Source organism: Solea senegalensis, linkage group LG11, assembly GCF_019176455.1.
Source record: "Solea senegalensis isolate Sse05_10M linkage group LG11, IFAPA_SoseM_1, whole genome shotgun sequence".
NCBI classification, from domain to species: Eukaryota; Metazoa; Chordata; class Actinopteri; order Pleuronectiformes; family Soleidae; genus Solea; species Solea senegalensis.
Window position 1 is genome coordinate 2,318,251 of NC_058031.1, and position 19,981 is coordinate 2,338,231.

General features: G+C 39.4%; 1 protein-coding gene across 2 annotated transcripts in view; it reads left to right on the forward strand.

Annotated features, from left to right (window-relative positions):
* Positions 1-19,981, forward strand: part of LOC122776580 (paired box protein Pax-7-like) — a 46,582-nt gene that overhangs the window by 9,122 nt on the left and 17,479 nt on the right. For both annotated transcript variants that reach the window (XM_044037160.1, XM_044037161.1), the window contains exons 5-6: positions 12,989-13,188; positions 19,708-19,873. In XM_044037160.1, coding sequence (XP_043893095.1) covers positions 12,989-13,188; positions 19,708-19,873 — 366 coding nt within the window. The remainder of the gene's footprint in view (positions 1-12,988; positions 13,189-19,707; positions 19,874-19,981) is intronic.

Sequence of the window (19,981 nt, forward strand, 5' to 3'; positions counted from 1 at the left end):
ATCCTCCTTTCATTTCGCCCCGACAAATGCCGAGAATCTTGTCTGGCGACCCGTTGGGAAGCTGCTCAGGCAACAAAAGAGGAGCCGCGCACAAAGAGCAAAACAGGCAAAAAAGCGGGGTTGAGGGCAGTCAGAAGCCTCGGGCGTCCCATTAACCGCCCATTTACAAATCATACACGCAGAACAATGACAAACACAGAGAGAGAGAGAGAGAGAGAGAGGGAAAAACAATACGACAACAACAAATGAATGAAATGTCAACACTTGGGTTGGTCTTTAATTGAGCCGATGAGTTCTCTGCTGCATCTTGTGGTGAAGCTGGTGTACTGCAGCTTCATCACGCGCTGTTATTCTGCTCATGAAGACACACATTTAAATAAGAATAATTACATTCATCCCTTTAACACCAAACAATTTGCGAGCGGTTTCTGAAAGCTGAGAAGTTGCACGTCGAAGCCAACGTGTGGTTATTACGGTAATTTCGCTCGTGCGTAATTTCGCTCGTTACAGTGTTTATTTAAATAAACCTTTTTTGTTTACTATGCAGTAAATTGTAAATAACTGCCAGATATTGATAGTTATTCTGGATAAAAGGACAAAAGCACTTAATCACAGGATCATTTTCTGGCCCTTTTTATGGTTAAAATAAGCAAAAAAGTCCAGACGGACATTTTGAGGCTTAAGTGTTAAAGGTTTAAAGCTGCTGCCACAGACATAAGTTTACATAAGAGACAGATGTACTTTTCCATTTGTAACAGTGAAGACCAAGAAAGCAGGACGGATGGAAGCTGCAGTTAGCCACCAGGGGGCGACTAAAAAACAACTCAATTACTATCGCTTCAGCTCTTCTTCAACAGCACGTGATAGTGACAGTTTTGTAAATGATGTTTCACATGTAGAGTGAAACACACGCGTGGAAAGCAGAGTGTGTGATTGACAGCTGCTGTCGTCCAATAAGAAGCAGCTTTCAGGTGACGACCGTCAACGTGAATCTCGTGGCATTTTGAGTTCGCGGTGCCGACGTTCACCGAATCTTTCATTTTGCTCACGTTTTATTTTCTAAATGGAAACTGTTGATATTTAGTGACTGGTTGTTTTGTTGTCTGTCACTGTGTTTTTTTTTTTAAGGAGACTTTGTGCTTTAATCCAGCTCATAAAACCCAAGAGCAAAATTACAGATTAATAAGTGAGAGGATTATTCCTCTTTATGGAGCTGCAGGACCAAAAGACACAACACTACAATTATATGTATATACATGTATATATTCATTTACATGTGAATCTATAGGAGACAAAGTGCCTAAATTATACAACAATTTTAATATTCAATAGATTACATAGATTACAGAGAAAAATAACATGTTTTACATTAAAATAAAACTAAAATGTAATTTTTTACATTATGAAAATAAATATCAGTTCTGTATGTCATTTAAAACAAAGTTATTCCAAAGAGTGTGTTTCATTTTTCAGGTTAAATAAACAATAAATTATAATATTAGGTCTGACTTCTTCAGTGACTCGGCCTCCAACTCAACATATTACTTTATTGGACTTTAAATATTTAATTTAGGAAGAATACACACTTAATATTATAGTTTTAATTCTATTATTTTCTGTTTTTTTTTTTTTTAATATTCTGACCAAAAATGTAGAGACCGACTGAAACTGAAGCTGAGGTGTTTGTGTAACTGATTATTCATAGTGAATAGCAGTGAATCTAAAGATGCTGTGGAAATTGAAATTTCCATACAGAGGTGAGTGTGTGTGTGTGTGTGTGTGTGTAGACATTAGGTGGCTTATTCATGGATTTCCTCCATCAATCCATGGAGGAAACGCAACCATCCAGTGTAATTGGCTGGAAAATGACCTTAAATATACAGAGATTACTGAAGCATAAAGACCCGGTCTATCCTTTTGATATATTCTTTGTATGTGTGTGTGGGTTAAACGTTCATGCCACTGAAATGTATGAAAGTGGATTAATGGCCGTGTCTCTCTCTCATCACTGCATTTAAATCATTTTAGCCACATATTCACATATTTAATATAGTCTCAGGCCAAGAAGTGCAGCGACGTTTGTCCATAGAGTGTGTGCTCTGGTTTAAATGTAAACACTAAATATTACAGTATTTTTACCTGTGTAAACTATTGTAAAGTATTTTAACAGGGAAATGACTATGAGATTATGAGAATTACTGGTAATGTATGTGGCACTCATTTTCATTTTCTGTATTAGAAAAGCCTTATAATTACTCTGTGGCATAAAATACACTCACACGTTATAAAGCAACATTAGACAGATTGATGTCTCATTGACAGATTAACGCTTATAACAAACAGTCTTTCATTTACGTTTACATTTCCAAATGTAAAGTCCTGTTTCAAAATAAAGCGACCAGAGTAGAAAACAGTAACTATTTTCCAATGAGATCATGAATTTAAATACACATAACGCATTGATTGAAGTGTGAATATTGTTATTAGCTTGAAAACGTATATTTTCGGTCACATATTGTCACGTGTGATGATGACATTTCAGCAGTGAATGAGATTCAGGTCTGAAAACTGAAAATAAGTATTTTATTTTTTAGTGTTAAAATCACTACTGTTATATTTGTAGTACTGATCAGGCAAACGACAAACAAACAAACAAACAAACAAACAAACATGCATGTGTGCTTTTCTTAGACACTTTAAGAAAAAACAGCAAAGCAGAGGAAAGAAATCTAAACCGGCGCAGGAGGCCTGTCTGTTATTCTGTGCCCGGATTTGCATTGAAGGAGCTGATGAACTCCTCCAAGTTTATTAAAGAAAGGGAAACAATATGAACCAAAGGCTTGAGGCAAGTAGGCTGACAGTTTATAAAGTGGCGGCCATTGTGGCCTGAAGGCAGACGCTTGAATACCTCTGAATAGACTCCCTCAAAGTGACACGATTGAGCTCGACAACAGCAAAACGTGAAAGGAAAAGCTTCTCCTCTCTGTGCTGCTGCTGCTGCTGCTGCTGCTGCTGCTGCTGCTGAGCTGAGCGGCATTGCTAATGCTGCTGCTGCTGCTGCTGCTGCTGAGCTGAGCGGCATTGCTGCTGCTGCTGCTGCTGCTGCTGCTGCAGGGGGAGGGTGTGTGTGTGTCCGTGTGTGTGTGCGCGCTTGTATTTATTACCTCTTTAGGACCTTTGCTGGCATAAACACTGACCGTGTCAGGATGAGGAGTCCTCATGGAGACCTAAACCTGCTCCTAATGAGACAAAACTGGTTAAGTTTGGGCTAAGATTTGAGGTTAAGGTTAAGGTAAGGGCATTAAGCGTTATAGTTATAGAATAGATAGATCGATACCCCATTCCTATTACACACAACTCAGTGTATACACTACTTTAATCCCATCACCAAATATCTACATATTTATAGTATTTTATACACTGTTCTTAATGTTCTAGAATATTTCTGGTTTTTCTGGATTTATGTTTTGACTTTGCTTTAATTCATCTGTTAGACAACACAATCGATAGAAGTGGGACAAAAAAAATAAGATGAACAAAAGTGGAAAGACAAGATTAATAAACAAATAGCAGTTTGAGACGTGTGGTAAAAATCAATGTAGTGTCCTAAGAAGAAAAGCTGTGCAAAACCTGTGTGTTTTTGTGAAATCAAAAATGGAGCGCTTCCTACAACCAGCCACCTTCTGTAGGTGCTCTAATCCAAATCCTCACTCCTAATAATATTGATAATATTTAGAATTAAATTCCTAATTTCCTCTAAATTGGAACATCATTTACAAAATTGACATCATGTTCTATTTGGAAAAAGACCTTAAAACTAACAAATGAGGCCATAAAGTGAGAAATATAGATGCACAGACAGGAGAGTCGCCTCCTAGTGGCTATTTAATATGTTTTTATTTTCTGTTTGGCTTCAGGAGGAAACCACACTGTCTCTGTTTTTACCTCCAGAGAAATACTTTCATGCAGTATTTTCTGCAGAGTCAGAGATGATGAAAGGGGGAAACAATGTGTAATGCAACATGGTGAAATCATGACACAATAATAAACACTTTGAAGCTCATTATTATAATAATTAGAATGTTCACGAGCTGCTGTGATTTGAGGCGTCAGGGCTGATTTCTGAAGTTGACATGTGATTGGATTAGAACAGGAAACGTGTCCTCGGGGCGACAGAAAATAAATTAAAAATATTGAACTGGTTTATGACCATATACTGCACAGTGTGTGTGTGTGTGTGTCACATTATATATGAGGGGAAAAAAGGCTTGTGCTGCCCCGGATTAACATGAAAAGTGATATGAGCAGAAGAATGGTTCTTATATTTTTTTCTTCTGGAGTGACAAGCTGCAGATGAAACGCTCACCTCTATCCCTCCATCTCCTACAAACATATCACTGCTTTTCAAAGCTTTTTAAAACCCACAATCTGGGAGGAAAAATCACTTCATGTTCTTTGCAAACCCACACTGATTGTTAATCTACTTTCTCCCAAAATAAGATTATTCTATTGGTCTTTAAAAACTTCCTGCAATTGCTTCCTCTAAGCCTGCAGCTGTCCACCGAGGGCTTTGCTGTGTCGAGTATATCTTAAGAGTGCGTCTTATTATTATATTTGCTCCCCCGGGCTCTAATCTTTATCGGTATTTATATATTGACAGTCGGCAATTTTTGTTTATGGCTATTTCTCTTTTTTTTTTATCTACTAAATAAAGACACATGCATGCCAGAGCCTGTGGAGGAAAGAAGATAAAGACTTTGCATTAATAGCAGTTTGCTAAGACATAATGCCCCCGATAAAGCCAGCATCTTTGTGTGGGCTGGATTGAGTTCACAGCCACTTCTATACACAGAGCAAAACTCCACCACAAACAGCTTCTTTGGCTCTTTGAGCGTGTTTGTTCGTGGCTGCACTCAAGTTTTTCATCGCAGAGAGTTTCCTCTCGTCACTGAGAAAAGTGCCTACGTTGCAAACACGGCGCCTTCTCTTGTCGCTGCTGCTGCTGCTGCTGCTGCTGCTTACTGTAACACTTCTGCCTGCATAAGTTGTGGCTAAATGCCATTGTGTGGATCCGTGTCGGAACAAAAGGCAGGGAACAATGGTGAACTGTGTGAATGTGAGCGTGTGCAGAGGCAGCAGCGTGCGTCGCCGGTTCTCGGCTCCATCGCACTTTTCATCCATTTTGAGGCCTTTTGTTGCTGGAGCAGCTTCTCGTGCCAACTGGCAGATTTTTATTTCTACTTTCTTTTGTCTTCTTGGAATCATTTTTTAAAAACTTTGGCTTTAGCCTCATTAGTCACTGTTCAGACCCTCAAATTCCCGGCTGCCCGTATTGTGCCTGCAATTCAAATGAAAACGTGTGATTTCAGCAAAAATATGAAACAAACCTGTAGCTGATGTGATATTATAAGCTGCGTTACAAAATGTGTGTTTAGTGAATGGAACCATCAGAGTCAGCGGGAAACTGTTTAGCTGCAGAAAACAATGTGAAGAGTCAGGATGAATTTATTTATCTGTGGTGATATTCATATTGTTATAGGCTCACAGTGTTTGCAGACACAGACACACTCATAGACATAGTTTAATGGAGCAGCGGAAATTAGACTGGAAAGTATGGAAGAGTATTAGGGTGAAATTAAACTTAAACAGCATGAATTCTGAGACTAAAGTCAGAATTCTGAGATTAAAGTCGGACTTCTGAGATTAAAGTCAGAAAGTCAGAATTCTGAGATTCTGAAGTCAGAAAATTGGAATTCAGAGATTAAAGTCAGAATTCTGACTTTTTCTCAGAAAGGATGTTTTTAATGTTTTATTTTTTTTCTTTCTTTCAAAATGTGGCGCTAGTTAGACTTCATGGAGACTTTGTGTCAGGATTATAAACTGTGGATTTGATAAAATGCAGTGATACCTTTTACAAAATGTTCCTCCCCCATCTGCCGCGCCGCTGCACCGTTTGACCTCTTTTATTCTTTAAACTGCTTGGCTGCTCAGCTTTAGTGACTCTGTGTGGAAGTGTTTACTGAAGTCCTAGAGAGTGCACTGGGCCAGTTTGTGCTCTTTCATGGCCACCGGCCTCCTGCGGTTCTTCCTCTATTGGCACTGAAAAGACTTGAGAAGCTCTCGCTTCTCTGTTGTTGAAGGTGAGCTCACTTTGTTACTGATGCAGTCGACCAATAAGACGTGTGAAAAAGGCCTTAATGGCTAAAAAAATGCCACAACCTCCTCTATAGCCTGTCACCACCAGTCTTGTATAAAGTACATAAAAGGGATACTTGAGTAAAAGTACAAAGTATCTTACCAGAAAATGACTTTGCTAGAAGTTGAAGTCATTGTTTTATAATATTACTTAAGTAAAAGTCTTAAAGTATATGACATTTACTGTACATAAGTATAAGGTGTAAGTATTTTGTGATATAAAATGTACTTTAGAAGAAAAAATATTAAAAAAGTGAGGAGTTAGGATTGAGCCATGGTGGCTCAGAGGTAGGGTGAGTTGTCTTTCAAAAGGAATGTTGTCAGTTCAATTCCTGGCCCTGGTAGTCTATGATTATGTGTCCTTGAGCAAGACACTTAACCCCATGTTGAAGCATGTGAATGGGTGAAAACCGCAGTCTAAAGCAGTTCATCAAGACTAGAAAAGCTCTATAAAAATACAGACCATAATACCAATTCTTCTTCTTCTGATTTTATTTGGTGGTAACGAATACCAAAGATAGTTAGAAAAAATGTACTTGAGTAAAAGTTAAAGTGGCTAGAATTATAAATGACTAAGTAAAATACAGATATGTGAATTTTGTACAGAAAGTACAGCAATAGAGTATTTGTACTTTGTTACATTAGAACATTAAAATGTGGTCAAATATGTACTGTGTTGTATTAATATTTCAATACTAAACGGGTGCTTGAATGCGGTTAGACAGTGTCACTAGTTCGTTCAGAATCAGCCATTTATCGTGGATGACGGATCGTCTTACGTGATTTCCGTATTCCCGTAACAGCCTCTGCGTTAAATCCACTTGAAGCTCAGCTTCAACTGTTCTCTATGGGATGGCAAATGCGGATAATTTGGAGGAACTGTCCTGAAAGGCGGAGCCACTTTTTGATTGACAGTGTTGCAGAAACAGATACACGACAGTGGAGCCTTTTCTGCCTCAGTCCTGTGTGGATTTTGTCTGTCCTGTGTCTGCTGTGTGTTATTTGCTCGACGATATAGACCATTTTTTATTTGTACATATAAACTGTAAATAAAAACACTATTATAGCATTATATTATATATTATAACATAATTATAACATAATGATCTCGTTTCCTTGTTCTAGTGTGCTCCACAGTGTCCGTTTTAAGATGACAAACCATCGCGACCCAAACAGCAAAGCAGTGCTTTATATAATGTTTCTGATTATCTTACTGACATTTTTATTACACTATATATTATTTTGAAAAGATAAAGCCGCCAAACTTTAGAGGTGTAGCTTAAAGGTCACATGTAAAGATTCAGCAATGTGTTTGTTGACCTGAAAACGATCTGTGGATCTCGACCTAGACTTCAGACTCATTGTCTGGGATTATGTGCAACATAAGTAAAAGTGGCTTGATTGACTTGGTAGGAAAAGGCGTGTACAGTGCAGGTGTGTGTGAGCAGCGACGACAGCAGACAGGTGGGTTAAATCCTGCCCTGAAGCCGAGTCACATGAAAAGATTCTTATCAAACACCAGGCGTTCACTTACAACTGTCTCCTTCTTTCATGTCTCACACACAACAAACACAAAACCGAAGCATCGTCAACATGCTTCTTATTTTGTGAGGCAGACAGAATAACTTTTGTCTCGGCCTGTGAAACAAAACTGAAAGCAACTGGAACTAATATGATTTTCAAAATAACCCATAATTACTTTCACGCGACGCCCTCAGAGTCTTTATCCTTATGTTCTGGTCAAAGTGAGAAGATTATTGCTGTCTCAGGATATATAAACAGTGGATGGGACACATGACACGCTGAGTAAACTTCTTGTTTGTCGCAGATTAAACTTTTTTCAGTGCAGGTGCATTTAAAGGTAGAAACTTCACTTTTGCTCAACGATCCTTTCAAACATGACTTGGTTTTTGTTCATTAAAGTAGGTTTATAATATCATAGCATATCAGCGATACATTTTTATTCGATAATGCAATCCTTTATTTGTAAGGCACAACCACAGTGAAGCAATTAAATAAAATACAAAGGTAATAGAATATAAGAACTAAAATAAATTCAAAGACATAAATCAGAAACATCTACACTAAAGAGACACTTTTAATCACAGTCACACTAAACACTGTGTTTAACATGATTCCATTGTTTTTTTTTAATTTTTTGATTAATTCATCATCAGTGCAGAAAAAGTCACATAAAAGCTCTGTGTGAAAGCTGTTGACAACACACACACACACACACACACGCACACACACTGAAAAAAACCCCATAATAGGCTATTAACATGGTGATAAAAGAGTCTCCCTGGAACAGGAAAATGGAATTACAGCTATGAGTTATTAATCACAATGTTCATAATTGCTTAATTAGATTTGTGTTTTTAGAGGAAGACTGTGTGTGTGTGTGTGTGTGTGTGTGTGTGTGTGTAGCTGCAGCACACAGTGCCAGTGATCTGAGCAGGGATGTGTTTTCTCTACAATCGCATTCATTCTGCAACAAAACAAAACCAGGCTGTTTGTTATTTATATCGCAGCAGCACATTTGTGTGTGTGTGTGTGTGTGTGTGTGTGTGTGTGTCTGGAGCCGCAGCATGCACCCATTCTCCCGATAAGACGTAGCATGCCAATCGAGGGATCTGGGTGAGACAAAGATGAAGTCCAGGTTTAGCCCCTCTATCGGCTCTGGGCGTCTGTCTCATTACCATAATCTCTGCTTTCCATTATCAGCTGGAGAGAGAGAGAGAGGCTGACCCTCCTCATCCACCGGCCTGTCAAACTTTATTCTCCTTCATCCTGGGGATCCTCATTGTGCTGCCGTCCAAAGCAAGTGTGGAGCCGCTGTGATACCCAAACCGCCACAGCACTGCTCACTTTGTCGTGGACGCTGTGCCGTAACTCGACACTTTCACACAACCGTTTCGAGCTCAGTGACCCAGTTTATTTAATCTCTTCTCAAATACATGCACATACAGATGTAAAGGCAAAACCCACATTATTTAATGGTGTACTATATAACATTGAAATGAGAATAATGTATGGTGCTTTCCAGTTGTAGATGGAATTTTCATCTAGCACGTCCCCCTTCAAGTTAGTTTTCTACCTAGTAAAATAAAGAAAAATCTAAAATCTGACTCAGATTACCAAGATTACCTTAGAGCAACCCCAACAAAGGATTCCAAGATGCTTTAGTTGTAAAAACACCCTCCTTTTACCGTTAATCAAACTCCTGTCTTACTTGTTTCACGCTAAGTCATTTAGTACTGTTCACTTTTAGTCTGTGTTTGTGTGTTGTTGTACTAGTTGTTATCAACTAGTATTGCTAAGATTCTTTATTGTCATGCACTCAGCGTCGCCTCAGCTTTACAAAGTAGTATGAGATAGAAATACTGTGGATACAGTTATATTAAAATATATATATATAAAATAGAATAAGGTATATAAGAAATAGGTTCAAAGCAAAAATGATAAATATAACCATACAATAGTAAATTATAGATAAAGTGAAACTAGCGGGTGCAAACCAGATTTAAATAATCAGTAAAAGTCAAGTCAAATACATAAAATATCAACAGGGTTCATTCAAAACATAGGTTTGTTTAAACAAAAACAACAGGAACAGTGCAAACTAACAGAATGACTTATTTATTTGCTTTTATTGGCTAACTAGGTCACCTCTGATCTAGTCAAGGTACTGGCACATTTCACATTTTGAAATAATCTGCTTTCTGACATTTCTGCTATAACTTCCGGGGCAAAACCTTACAGAAGCTCCACCTGTGAAGTGTGAAAGCCACAATTGCCATAATCCTGTGAAAGAAAGAAGGAAAGAAAGAAAGACAAGTCTGAAGGCAGTGTTTCTCAGGTGCAGGCCAAAGCCTTATGTTCCCTCCACCTCTAAATCCAGCAGCATGTGATGTGGAGAGAAAACAAATAGAGTCCGTCCCGTCGCAGCTGCCCCCCGAGGACTCGCCGCTACCTTTTGGAAAGTGATGGCAGTCACTGCAGAGGCCTCAAGTGCTGTCACGCTGAGTTACTGCCCCTCTTCCATTCTCCTCCCTCCCTCAGTCCTGCATCTACCCCACCAGCAACAAACAAAACAGACACTGTGTGTGAGGGGGGTTTTCTTTAAAAAAAAAAAAAATCATTTTTTTTTACCTTGGCTTATAGGAAAACAAATCTTTGCACGCTAAAAAGAATTGATTTAATTAATGCAGCAGCATGTCCTGCAGCCACATGTAATCCACTGAGAATTCTCTAACAGGAGCTTCCACAGGGGTTCAGCTGTGGGGGAGTTACAGAACAGATATTCTCCCTCAGTCTCTTCCACTGGCCTGTAATGGGAGCCTCACACTAATCCCATAATTCCTTGTTTAATTAAACTGCAGAGTCGACCCTGTCGTTGTCTCAGCCAGTTTGACGAGCTGTTTCTAACCTTATTTCACCAGCACAAGAAAAACTTCACTAGAGAATGAATGCGTTCATACAAATAAATAAACACCCAGAATTCACTGCACCTCAATCAGTCTGGACTACAAATATTGTTTTATTAAATATGGACCTGATTTTTGTATTTTTGCGTTTTTAAACTTCTCTTTTATTTTATGATTTAAACACCCACAGCTGCACCCACTCTCTTCCTCCTCTTTAGTTAACATCCATTGTTCATTTATTGCCTTTCACAGTTATTTACCATTCTCTACTTCATTTTTCTTATCATCGTATGAACCAAGTTCTCTGCACCAAAATACCTTTGTTGTCATTCTTACAATTCTAAAGACTTAGCTGTTTGTTGTGAGATAGTTTATTTAGACTATTTATGTGGACTGTTTTGTGCATGATGACATATTTCATCCATGTCATTTAGCATGTGTGTCTCAACACACCTCATTGTTACGTATCGTGTACTTTAAATCAAAGTGCCATCCTTTCCCTGTCGAATTTATATCACGGTTTATACTTATTATGGGCTGTGTTTGTAGGGTCACGTGTGGTGTGAGGAAACACAGCTCCTTACTTGGCAGGAAATATTTCAATTTGAATGACTGATGTTGAATCAAAGCAAAACGTGCGTCTCTGTCTGTGTATTGACTTTGGATGTGACCAGACATTTGTATCACCGGTCATACAAAGTTGTAGTCGTAAGTGGACGATGTGCAGTAGATGAACTGCAGTGAGATGTTCAGGATGTGACACAACATTTGTGTCTACTTGCGTTTTTATTACGTCTCTTTATTTCTAATTTCATCGTGTCAAAATATTTGTATTGCTTATGGTGTGAATGTGCTGTTGGACTTCGTGGCACCAGGGTTCTGGAATATGTCCCCGTAATCATCAAAACATCTTTCTGTAGGAGTTGTTGTCGTTCTCTCAGCAGAGAGATGTCATCTTGTTCCCGTCGGCAGCATTTGAATGAGTTTGATAGAAAAAGTGCTGCACATACAGTAGATGTGTTGTATGGATACATAAGTGAATGGGTGAATGAAAAACGTGTAATGTAAAGCAGCTTTGAGTGGTTACCAGGACAAGGAAAGCATGACATAAATCCACTTTTCCTACATATTTTTGACCAACAAAAGCAGAGGACTCACCTTTTCGCAGCACAGTGAAAGCTTCATTGTCTTCAGGTTGTTTTTCAGATTTCAGATTTGCTTCATTGTGGAAGTTTTGAAAAGCAGAGATAAGGAATCTGGCCCGTTATGAAATCTGGGAAATCCCTTGTGACAGCTGATGTGTTTTCATGTGGAATATGACATCACTGTCGACACTAACATACAGTGCGGCATTATGTCTCTTTATGAATACGCTCCAATCCTGGTAAGCAGTTGGCAGCTTCATTTGAAGTGGGTATCTGCATGGATCAGATAATCTTTCATGGCTCCTCGTGCACAGCAGAGTGGACACATTGTGTGTGTGTGTGTGTGTGTGTGTGAAATTAGCTGCACAATAAAAATGTTTGGGGACTATTTCCAGCCCGTCACTGTGCCAGTGTCTGTGCTGCCCTCAGGCCCACGGTGACAGAAGAATGGTGTTATACACTTCACCAAGGTGGTCCTGAGAGATTAGCACCTCTCATTACACTGCACCTCTCTGCACTGTGCCCTGAGGCATGCTGGGAAATGCAGCTTTTGATATAGAGATGTAGAAAACTCTTCTGTCATATAAATAACCACTCAATGAAATCTATCTATCTATCTATCTATCTATCTATCTATCTATCTATCTATCTATCTATCTATCTATCTATCTATCTATCTATCTATCTATCTATCTATCTATCTTCTGTTCATCCACGAACCATCCAATTACAAGACATCACATTCAAACATTTCTGCTTGTGCAGTAATGCTTAGTTTGCTGAACTCACTAGATCAGTGGTCTGCAACCTCTGACCCCTGACCCCTCTCCACCCAAATGTAATTAATCTAGAGCCAAAAACAATCTACTTGACCCATAAAAATGAAGACGACATCATGTATGAAGTTTCATATACAAATATAATAATAAATAACAAAAGTTTGTTGTAAAGAAAACTGTTGACATTGCAAAGCTGTTTGAGAAAACCTGCTGAAGAGGCTCTAGAGCCACAGGATGCAGAACTCTGATGAACCTGATTCTGACTCACTATCATTTCTAATTTTCTTGTTTGTTGAGCTTTTTTTTGAGTGTGTTCTTAAGAAGTGATATGTACAATAGTCATGTCACAGCAGGTGCATCATTCATCTCCTCGTGGATCTACAGCACGTTTGACCGTGCACATCAGTTTTTGACACCGAGTCGCCCCCTTGTCTTTGTCCAGGCAGTCGGATGGATGAGGTGTCAGACGTGGAGTCGGAGCCCGACCTTCCTCTGAAGAGGAAACAGCGCAGGAGTCGGACCACGTTCACGGCCGAGCAGCTGGAGGAGCTGGAGAAGGCGTTTGAGAGAACTCACTACCCCGACATCTACACCAGAGAGGAGCTCGCTCAGAGGACCAAACTGACCGAGGCCCGGGTCCAGGTAACGTGCGGCCATCCGTCCATCATTCTCATGCCATCCATACTTAAGTATCAAACCTCATTTTATGATATAAAATGTAATTAACTGGAAAGCTGTGGGTTCAATTCCTGGCTCTGCTAGTCTATAAATGTCCTTGAGCAGCGATATGAAAGATGTATGAATGTGTGAATGGATGAAAACTGTAGTTTAAAGCAGCTCATCAAGACGGGATAAGCTCTATATAAATACAGACATTACTAACTTCTTCTTCTTCTGGTTTTATTCGGTAGTAACGAGTAACAAAGATAGTTAGAGGAAATGCAGTGGAGTAAAAGTTGCTAGAAATATAAATAACAGTAAAGTAAAGTATAGATATATGTGAATGTTGTACTTAATGACAACACTGTTTATATCAAACACATATAAGTGTCATCATGAGTGTCATCCCCATATAATAAGAGGCACATTTCTTAAATTTACTTACAGCATGTAAAGATAAATAAGAACAGAAAAAAAGAGTAGAAAAAGAAAATATTCTAATAAATAAATAAAAAATACCCCAAAACATTAATTCAATAGTAATCGGCCAATGCCGATTGTTTGAAAATGGGCCTAAGACTGCCATGTGTAACATTATTCAGTCATACAGTGTGAGGCTAAATACGGTGCCAACTTTGACAGTTCCACAGTTCCACAGTGTCCCTGTGGAGGAAGCTCTGTGGAGCTCTCACAACAGCTGTTAGGTGTTCAGCCGTGGGGTGGGGGTCACATTCCTCATGGATGTATCACTGCCCAACATCTTGGCTTGAATCTGTTTTTCCCACCACTTTCAAGCCCACCACTCATTGAAAAATTCACAGCAGATCACATCAGAGTCTGGACCGTCTCGTGGGATTTTTAATCCACAGCAGCAACGTGGATCAATCAAGAGCCAGAGGAACTCAGAGAGTGAGAAATCCACCAGAGCACTTAGCTCTGATACCTACAGACCTACACAGTGTTCATGAATATTATTTGGTATTATCAAATAATAACTTCGTTAAGTATTGCGTTAACCTAATGCAGCGGTTACAAACCTGCGGCTTGTGGCCTCATGTGGCCCGCCACTAAATATCGAGTTATAATGAGTTTATTTTTTAGTAAAGATGGTCTGTATTTATATAGCATTTGTTGGGTCTTGATAATCTTGATGACCACTCAAACCTGCTGTACAATCTACCCATTGACACCCATTCACATTTATTCACATCTGCATGTAGACGAGCAGAGCTGGGAATCAAACCCACAACCATCTAGTTAGGAGACGAGTTTAGTGATATATTCATTTTCATAAATCTGTTTTTATTGTGTGTATATATACATTAACCGTTATAGGTCCACTTTTATTTTGAAATTCTGTGAAATACTGTCACAAATGTTGTTATTAGTGATATAATGTTGTTATTACAACATTATGATTGAATATGCTGATATGATTTTAAGCTCATATCATTAACCTCTTATCACGTTGGCCCTTTTCCTGACCAGACTAACTTTCTCATTGCCCCGCCCCCCCACCATCATTTGAGTTTTAGACCTCTGACCTTATAAAATGTCCAGTGTGCTCCTCTGCTGCTGTAGTTCTTCATGCTGTCAGAGATGGTGTTGTACTCGGGCTACAATCAGATTACCAGCCACATTATTAAAAACAGATTCAAGTTCAGATTCATCACAGCTCACACTTGACCGTTCACCTTCATAACGACAAGTGTCTCGCGTCAGAACACGACTGTCCTCTCAAACGGCACAGGGACGACCACAGGAGCCCCCGGATCCTGATATGACTTTTCGCATTCATGTCACATGACCACATGTCAGAGTCATGGTAATCTGAACATAATACTGATAATCTGATAATCCCAGATCAGCAGTTTCAAACACAAACATCTATGTCTCATTCAAAGTCAAAGTAAATCAACTGTCTTCCCCTTTCTGATGCTTGGTTTTAGTCTACATGGTTAAAAGGTTCTGATGACTTCATGGTCGCAGTCTGTGTCAGACTTCTCTTTCAAAGCATGTCAGCTGTAGTAACAGATTTATTGATGGAGATAAAACTCACTTAAATAACGACACAAGCAGAAACATGTCGTCAGTTTTGCATCATCCACCTGCATTCCTCTCGTCTTGTGTAATGTCAGCGCTGGAATGTTCCTAAGTGCTGTACTTAAGTTCAGATTTCAGCTTCTTGAACTTCACTGGGGTATTTTTCTTTCTTTTCATGTCACTTTCATCTTATGTTCCACTGGCATTACTTCCAATATTTGTAGTAATGTTTTTGTTACAGCAACAGAATTTGACTTCTATTATTTAATAACAACTGTTATATGATTACATTTGCTGGTTTTTACATTATTTTAACAATTAATTCTTTACACAACACACGTTTGTGTATTATTTTTACATTTTAAGGTTTGAAATATTGTCACTTTGAGTGCTTAGTCATTGTAAGAGCATTTCTCACTATACTCACTGTACACTTTATTAGGAACAGCTGTACAGTACACCCGTTATTCATGCACTTGGCAGCTGTGTGGCACATAAAACCCTGCACATACACATCAGATGATTCAGTTCATTTTCAGATTAAACATCAGAATAAAGAAAAAAAGGGTCAGTGACTTTAAATTTAGCAAATAAAGGACGAATGAACATCACTTTATAATAGTTTTGAGGAAGTGTAAGGCCACTGTTACCATTGGATAATAATAAATAACACTGCATTTTATATAGTTATACAGTATGCAGTTATTAAATGTTCATGTACATACACACACACATTTTAAATAAATTCCATGTACATGTGAGGTACGTCTGTGCAGCTATTCTCCTGCAGGACACTGCACTGAAAACATTTTGGAAACAAATCTTAACCCTTCTGCCTCGTTAGGACCAGGTTTTGGTCTCCATGAGGACCACTGGTCCTGATGACAAGGTCAGTGTTTATACTAGAAAAGGTCCTAAAGAGGAAACAAATACAAGCACACACACACACACAGCCAGAGGGAGCTGGACTGTGAGTTGATCACACTTGTTCTGCCTCTCTTACAGAAGAACCTCAGGGCAACAGCACCTGTTCTAATTATTTGAGTCTCCTGAACAGAAATAGGAGTCCAAATGATGTTCTCCACTTGAAAGGCATAATTTCATTTGCTCCAAATGAAAAAAAAGGCTGATTCCTGGAGAAAGTGAGTTTGGGTGGAAACCTGGAGGCGACGCATAGATTTTTTTTATTCTTTTTTTCTCTGCTACAGCTCTGGCCGGTGTGCTGTGCTGTGTGCATGTGCATGTTTTAACTTGTGAGTGCTATTGTACAAATTTATTTCAAATGGTGCAAATGGAAAATGCACACATACTATACCTTTATGTGGTAGAAGTGGGACAGGGAGAGCGAGGAGCAGCGGACAGTGGACGAGGGACACGTCGTGTCTCTGTGAGTGGGTGGGTTTTGTGTTCGGTGTCAGGCTGACGTTTGCTCAGAGCCTCTGACTGTTAGGTGGCTTTAATTAAAGAAGTTGAAAATGAGAGTCACATTGAGTTCAAACTGAAGGGAGATTGGACAGATTGTCACGTGACAAACTGCCTGGTACTGCCTGGACTATAAGACTGAAAAATATGGCTTAGGCTATGTTGTGTTTTGGACTTTTCTTTTGGTTTTTCAGTTGTTCCTTATATCTTGTCAGTTTCCAGGTGTTTGTTTTTCTGCTCCTCCCTCTTTCTGTGACTGTTGTCACATCCAGACGGAAACAATCTTTTTATTTACCGTTCCCAGTCAAGACGACATTGTTCCTGGAGTTATCTCTGTCCACACGGAACTCCCTAAAAATGTCTCAAAGCGCTGTTGTACATTATGTCAGGACTGTTGTATCTCTAAAGAGACAATGAATAGCAGTGCAAGAGAGAGCTGGGAATATGACATCATCGTTTTCCTAAAGTATTGTATTGGCTGTCTGCATGGAAACACGAGGCCGGCGTTTTGAGATTTTCCTACTCTGGGAATGCTGTCTCCATGTGGATGGAACGCCGCTCCCCCCAAAAGAAGAATGCATATTCACCTAGACCTGTTTCCGTGTGGACGGAATCTGTTCTACCTTGTTTAGTTCTATGTTCCTGCTCCTCATGTTCCCCACTTATTTCATATTTTCTGTGTGTTTTGCTTCCTGACATTCAACTATTTTCTCTTCTGCTTTTTTTTTTATAATTAGTTTTTTTAAATGAATGACTCTTTTTATTATCTCAGCCCTGCTCTTGGGTCCTGCTTTTGCTTGAGCTGACAGAGCGTGCTTTACATTTTAAACATTCATGAAATTACACTTCAACTGTGGGCCCGTAATGAGTCGATGTCCATTACACTGCATTTAATATAGCCAATATTTGAGGACTGACTTTCTGTGATTTATGAGCACAGTGTAGGTGTCATTTTTTAGACATGTGACCAGGAAATGTCTTGGAACGAGCGCGTGTGGCAATTATAAGATGTCACTTTTATCTAGTAAATTATCCAACGTAACGATCGATTCTTTACATGACATTAGTGTGTGAAACTGCATTGCTCCTCCTCACTGTCAATAGACACAACCGCTATGTTTACATGACATTAGAATACAATGAATGATTGTGTAAACATTTCAGTTTACCAAAATTATATAATATTATAATATAATATAAATATTTTAATTTGTCAAAGCTGGACTAACACACCCAGATAATGCGACTGGGAGTTAAAGTACTAGCGCGTGTATACAGTATGTTCAGACTCAAGCTGGCCTGGTCGCTCTGCTTTATCTCACACAGGTCCCATCAACAGTTTATAGACATGAATAATAAAAGACAACAGCGACAAAAACATGGTGAAAAACAGACCTATATATTTATAGCAAGGAGACGCTATATTATACTCTATGATCATAAAGAATTTGATATTTAAAAGTTAATGGATGGTAGGGTGACTCAGAATGCTGCTACATATGCTAACAAAACCAGAAACCACTTAATTACAAACCCAAAGTTGTCCGCTTTAGCTCAGCGGAGGCTGACACACTTCATTCAGTAAACACTGGGACGAGGGCAGAAGTCCAAGTGAATGGCGGACTCCAGTTTACAACCGACTTAACTGTGTGTGGAAAGTGACTGACTGAATGAGTTGTAACACTATAGATCCATACGTTGTGTGGTGGGTGTGGCAGTTGCTCTGAGCAGCGATGAGTGAAGCGTTTAGCGGTCGGATGTTGACGCCTCCTGACCCTCCTCTTTGGCCTCTATTCAGTCTATTGAGGCTGCATTCAGGACCTGGAGTCAGTGAGGAACAACGCATGATTAAGCACACACACACACACACACACACACACACACACGCGCTTCATTTACACATTATAAAATGCAGCCACACTCCCTCGGCATACCGCTTACTTTCTCTTCCATGCCAAAGATCAATTGACTCCTTTTTTGTTTGTATTTACTGTGATTCAAGTTCTTTTCTTGTGGAAAAAACCTTAAAAGTCACATTGATGAGTTTTATTATCGGATTTAGATTTAGATTACTTCATTACTATTATTTCATGTACATGACACTATTGCACAGTTATAGCAGCATTGTGTTATTGCACAGAGAGAGGAATATTGAAGTTACAGCAGTTATGACAGTTTAACCCTGGGTTCATTTAGGGCAGGAGTGACTAACAGTGCAACAGATCCACAGTGATCAGGTATGCTGCATGTATGACCCAGTCTCCAGGATTATATGGGGCCGCTGGGACAGACCAAGGCAGGGAATACTGGTCTTGGTCTTGACTCAGCAATGGCGTCAACATTCTTTCCACAGAAACACACTGCATTGCAAAATACTGACATTAAACCACTTTCATCCTGGTCTGCTGCTCAGTTTAAGACTGGTTCAAGACTCAATCTTGTGGTGTAACGTTGCTTTAATCCCGTTTCTTTGTTTGTTCTTTTGTTAATCCCTGTAAGGAAATTCCTTCTCTGCATTTAACTCATCCTCTGCTAGAAACTATCTGAGAATAAGGAGCAGTGGGCAGCCACTGAGCAGCACCTGGGAGCAATGGGGGTTGGGAACCTTGCTTCCCTTTCTATTTGGCCATGGGCCATGATATGAGGGGAAAAATATATTTTTTCAGCCCTAAATAGGTGCCTTTTTATGCCTAAAATTAAGTACAGGTTACCCACAAGTGCCTCAAGCAGTTAAAACACTATAGTAGTCTGCAGACATGTCAAATAAGTCATGAATTATACAATGGCAACATAAGATCTTGCGTTAGTGTGGTTTATATGAGCTCAGCTCCACAGATTTAATGGACCCTGCACATCACGATAAAGCAGTTCTGAGTAATAACTGTATGAATTATTACTAACTACAAAATAAATCTGCCTGACGATGAAGCTTTTTTCTCTGTGACACTGATAAAGCATGTGTCGTAACACATCACGTAACAGCAAAGACGACAAGTTCACAAAAATACCTTTGTGTGGTTGTGTGTTTTCCTTCAGGTGTGGTTCAGCAATCGAAGGGCCAGGTGGAGAAAACAAGCAGGAGCCAATCAGCTCGCAGCGTTCAACCACCTGTTGCCGGGCGGATTTCCTCCCACAGGGATGCCAACACTTCCTACGTACCAGCTGCCCGACTCCAGCTACCAAACCAACACTCTGTCCCAAGGTAGAACAGCAGTTTCTGACGCGTCTTTATTTTTGTTTGTATTTCCTTTAAAAATAGCACATTTCCAGCATGTTTGAATACAGTTTTTAAGCCGGTACATCTTCACAT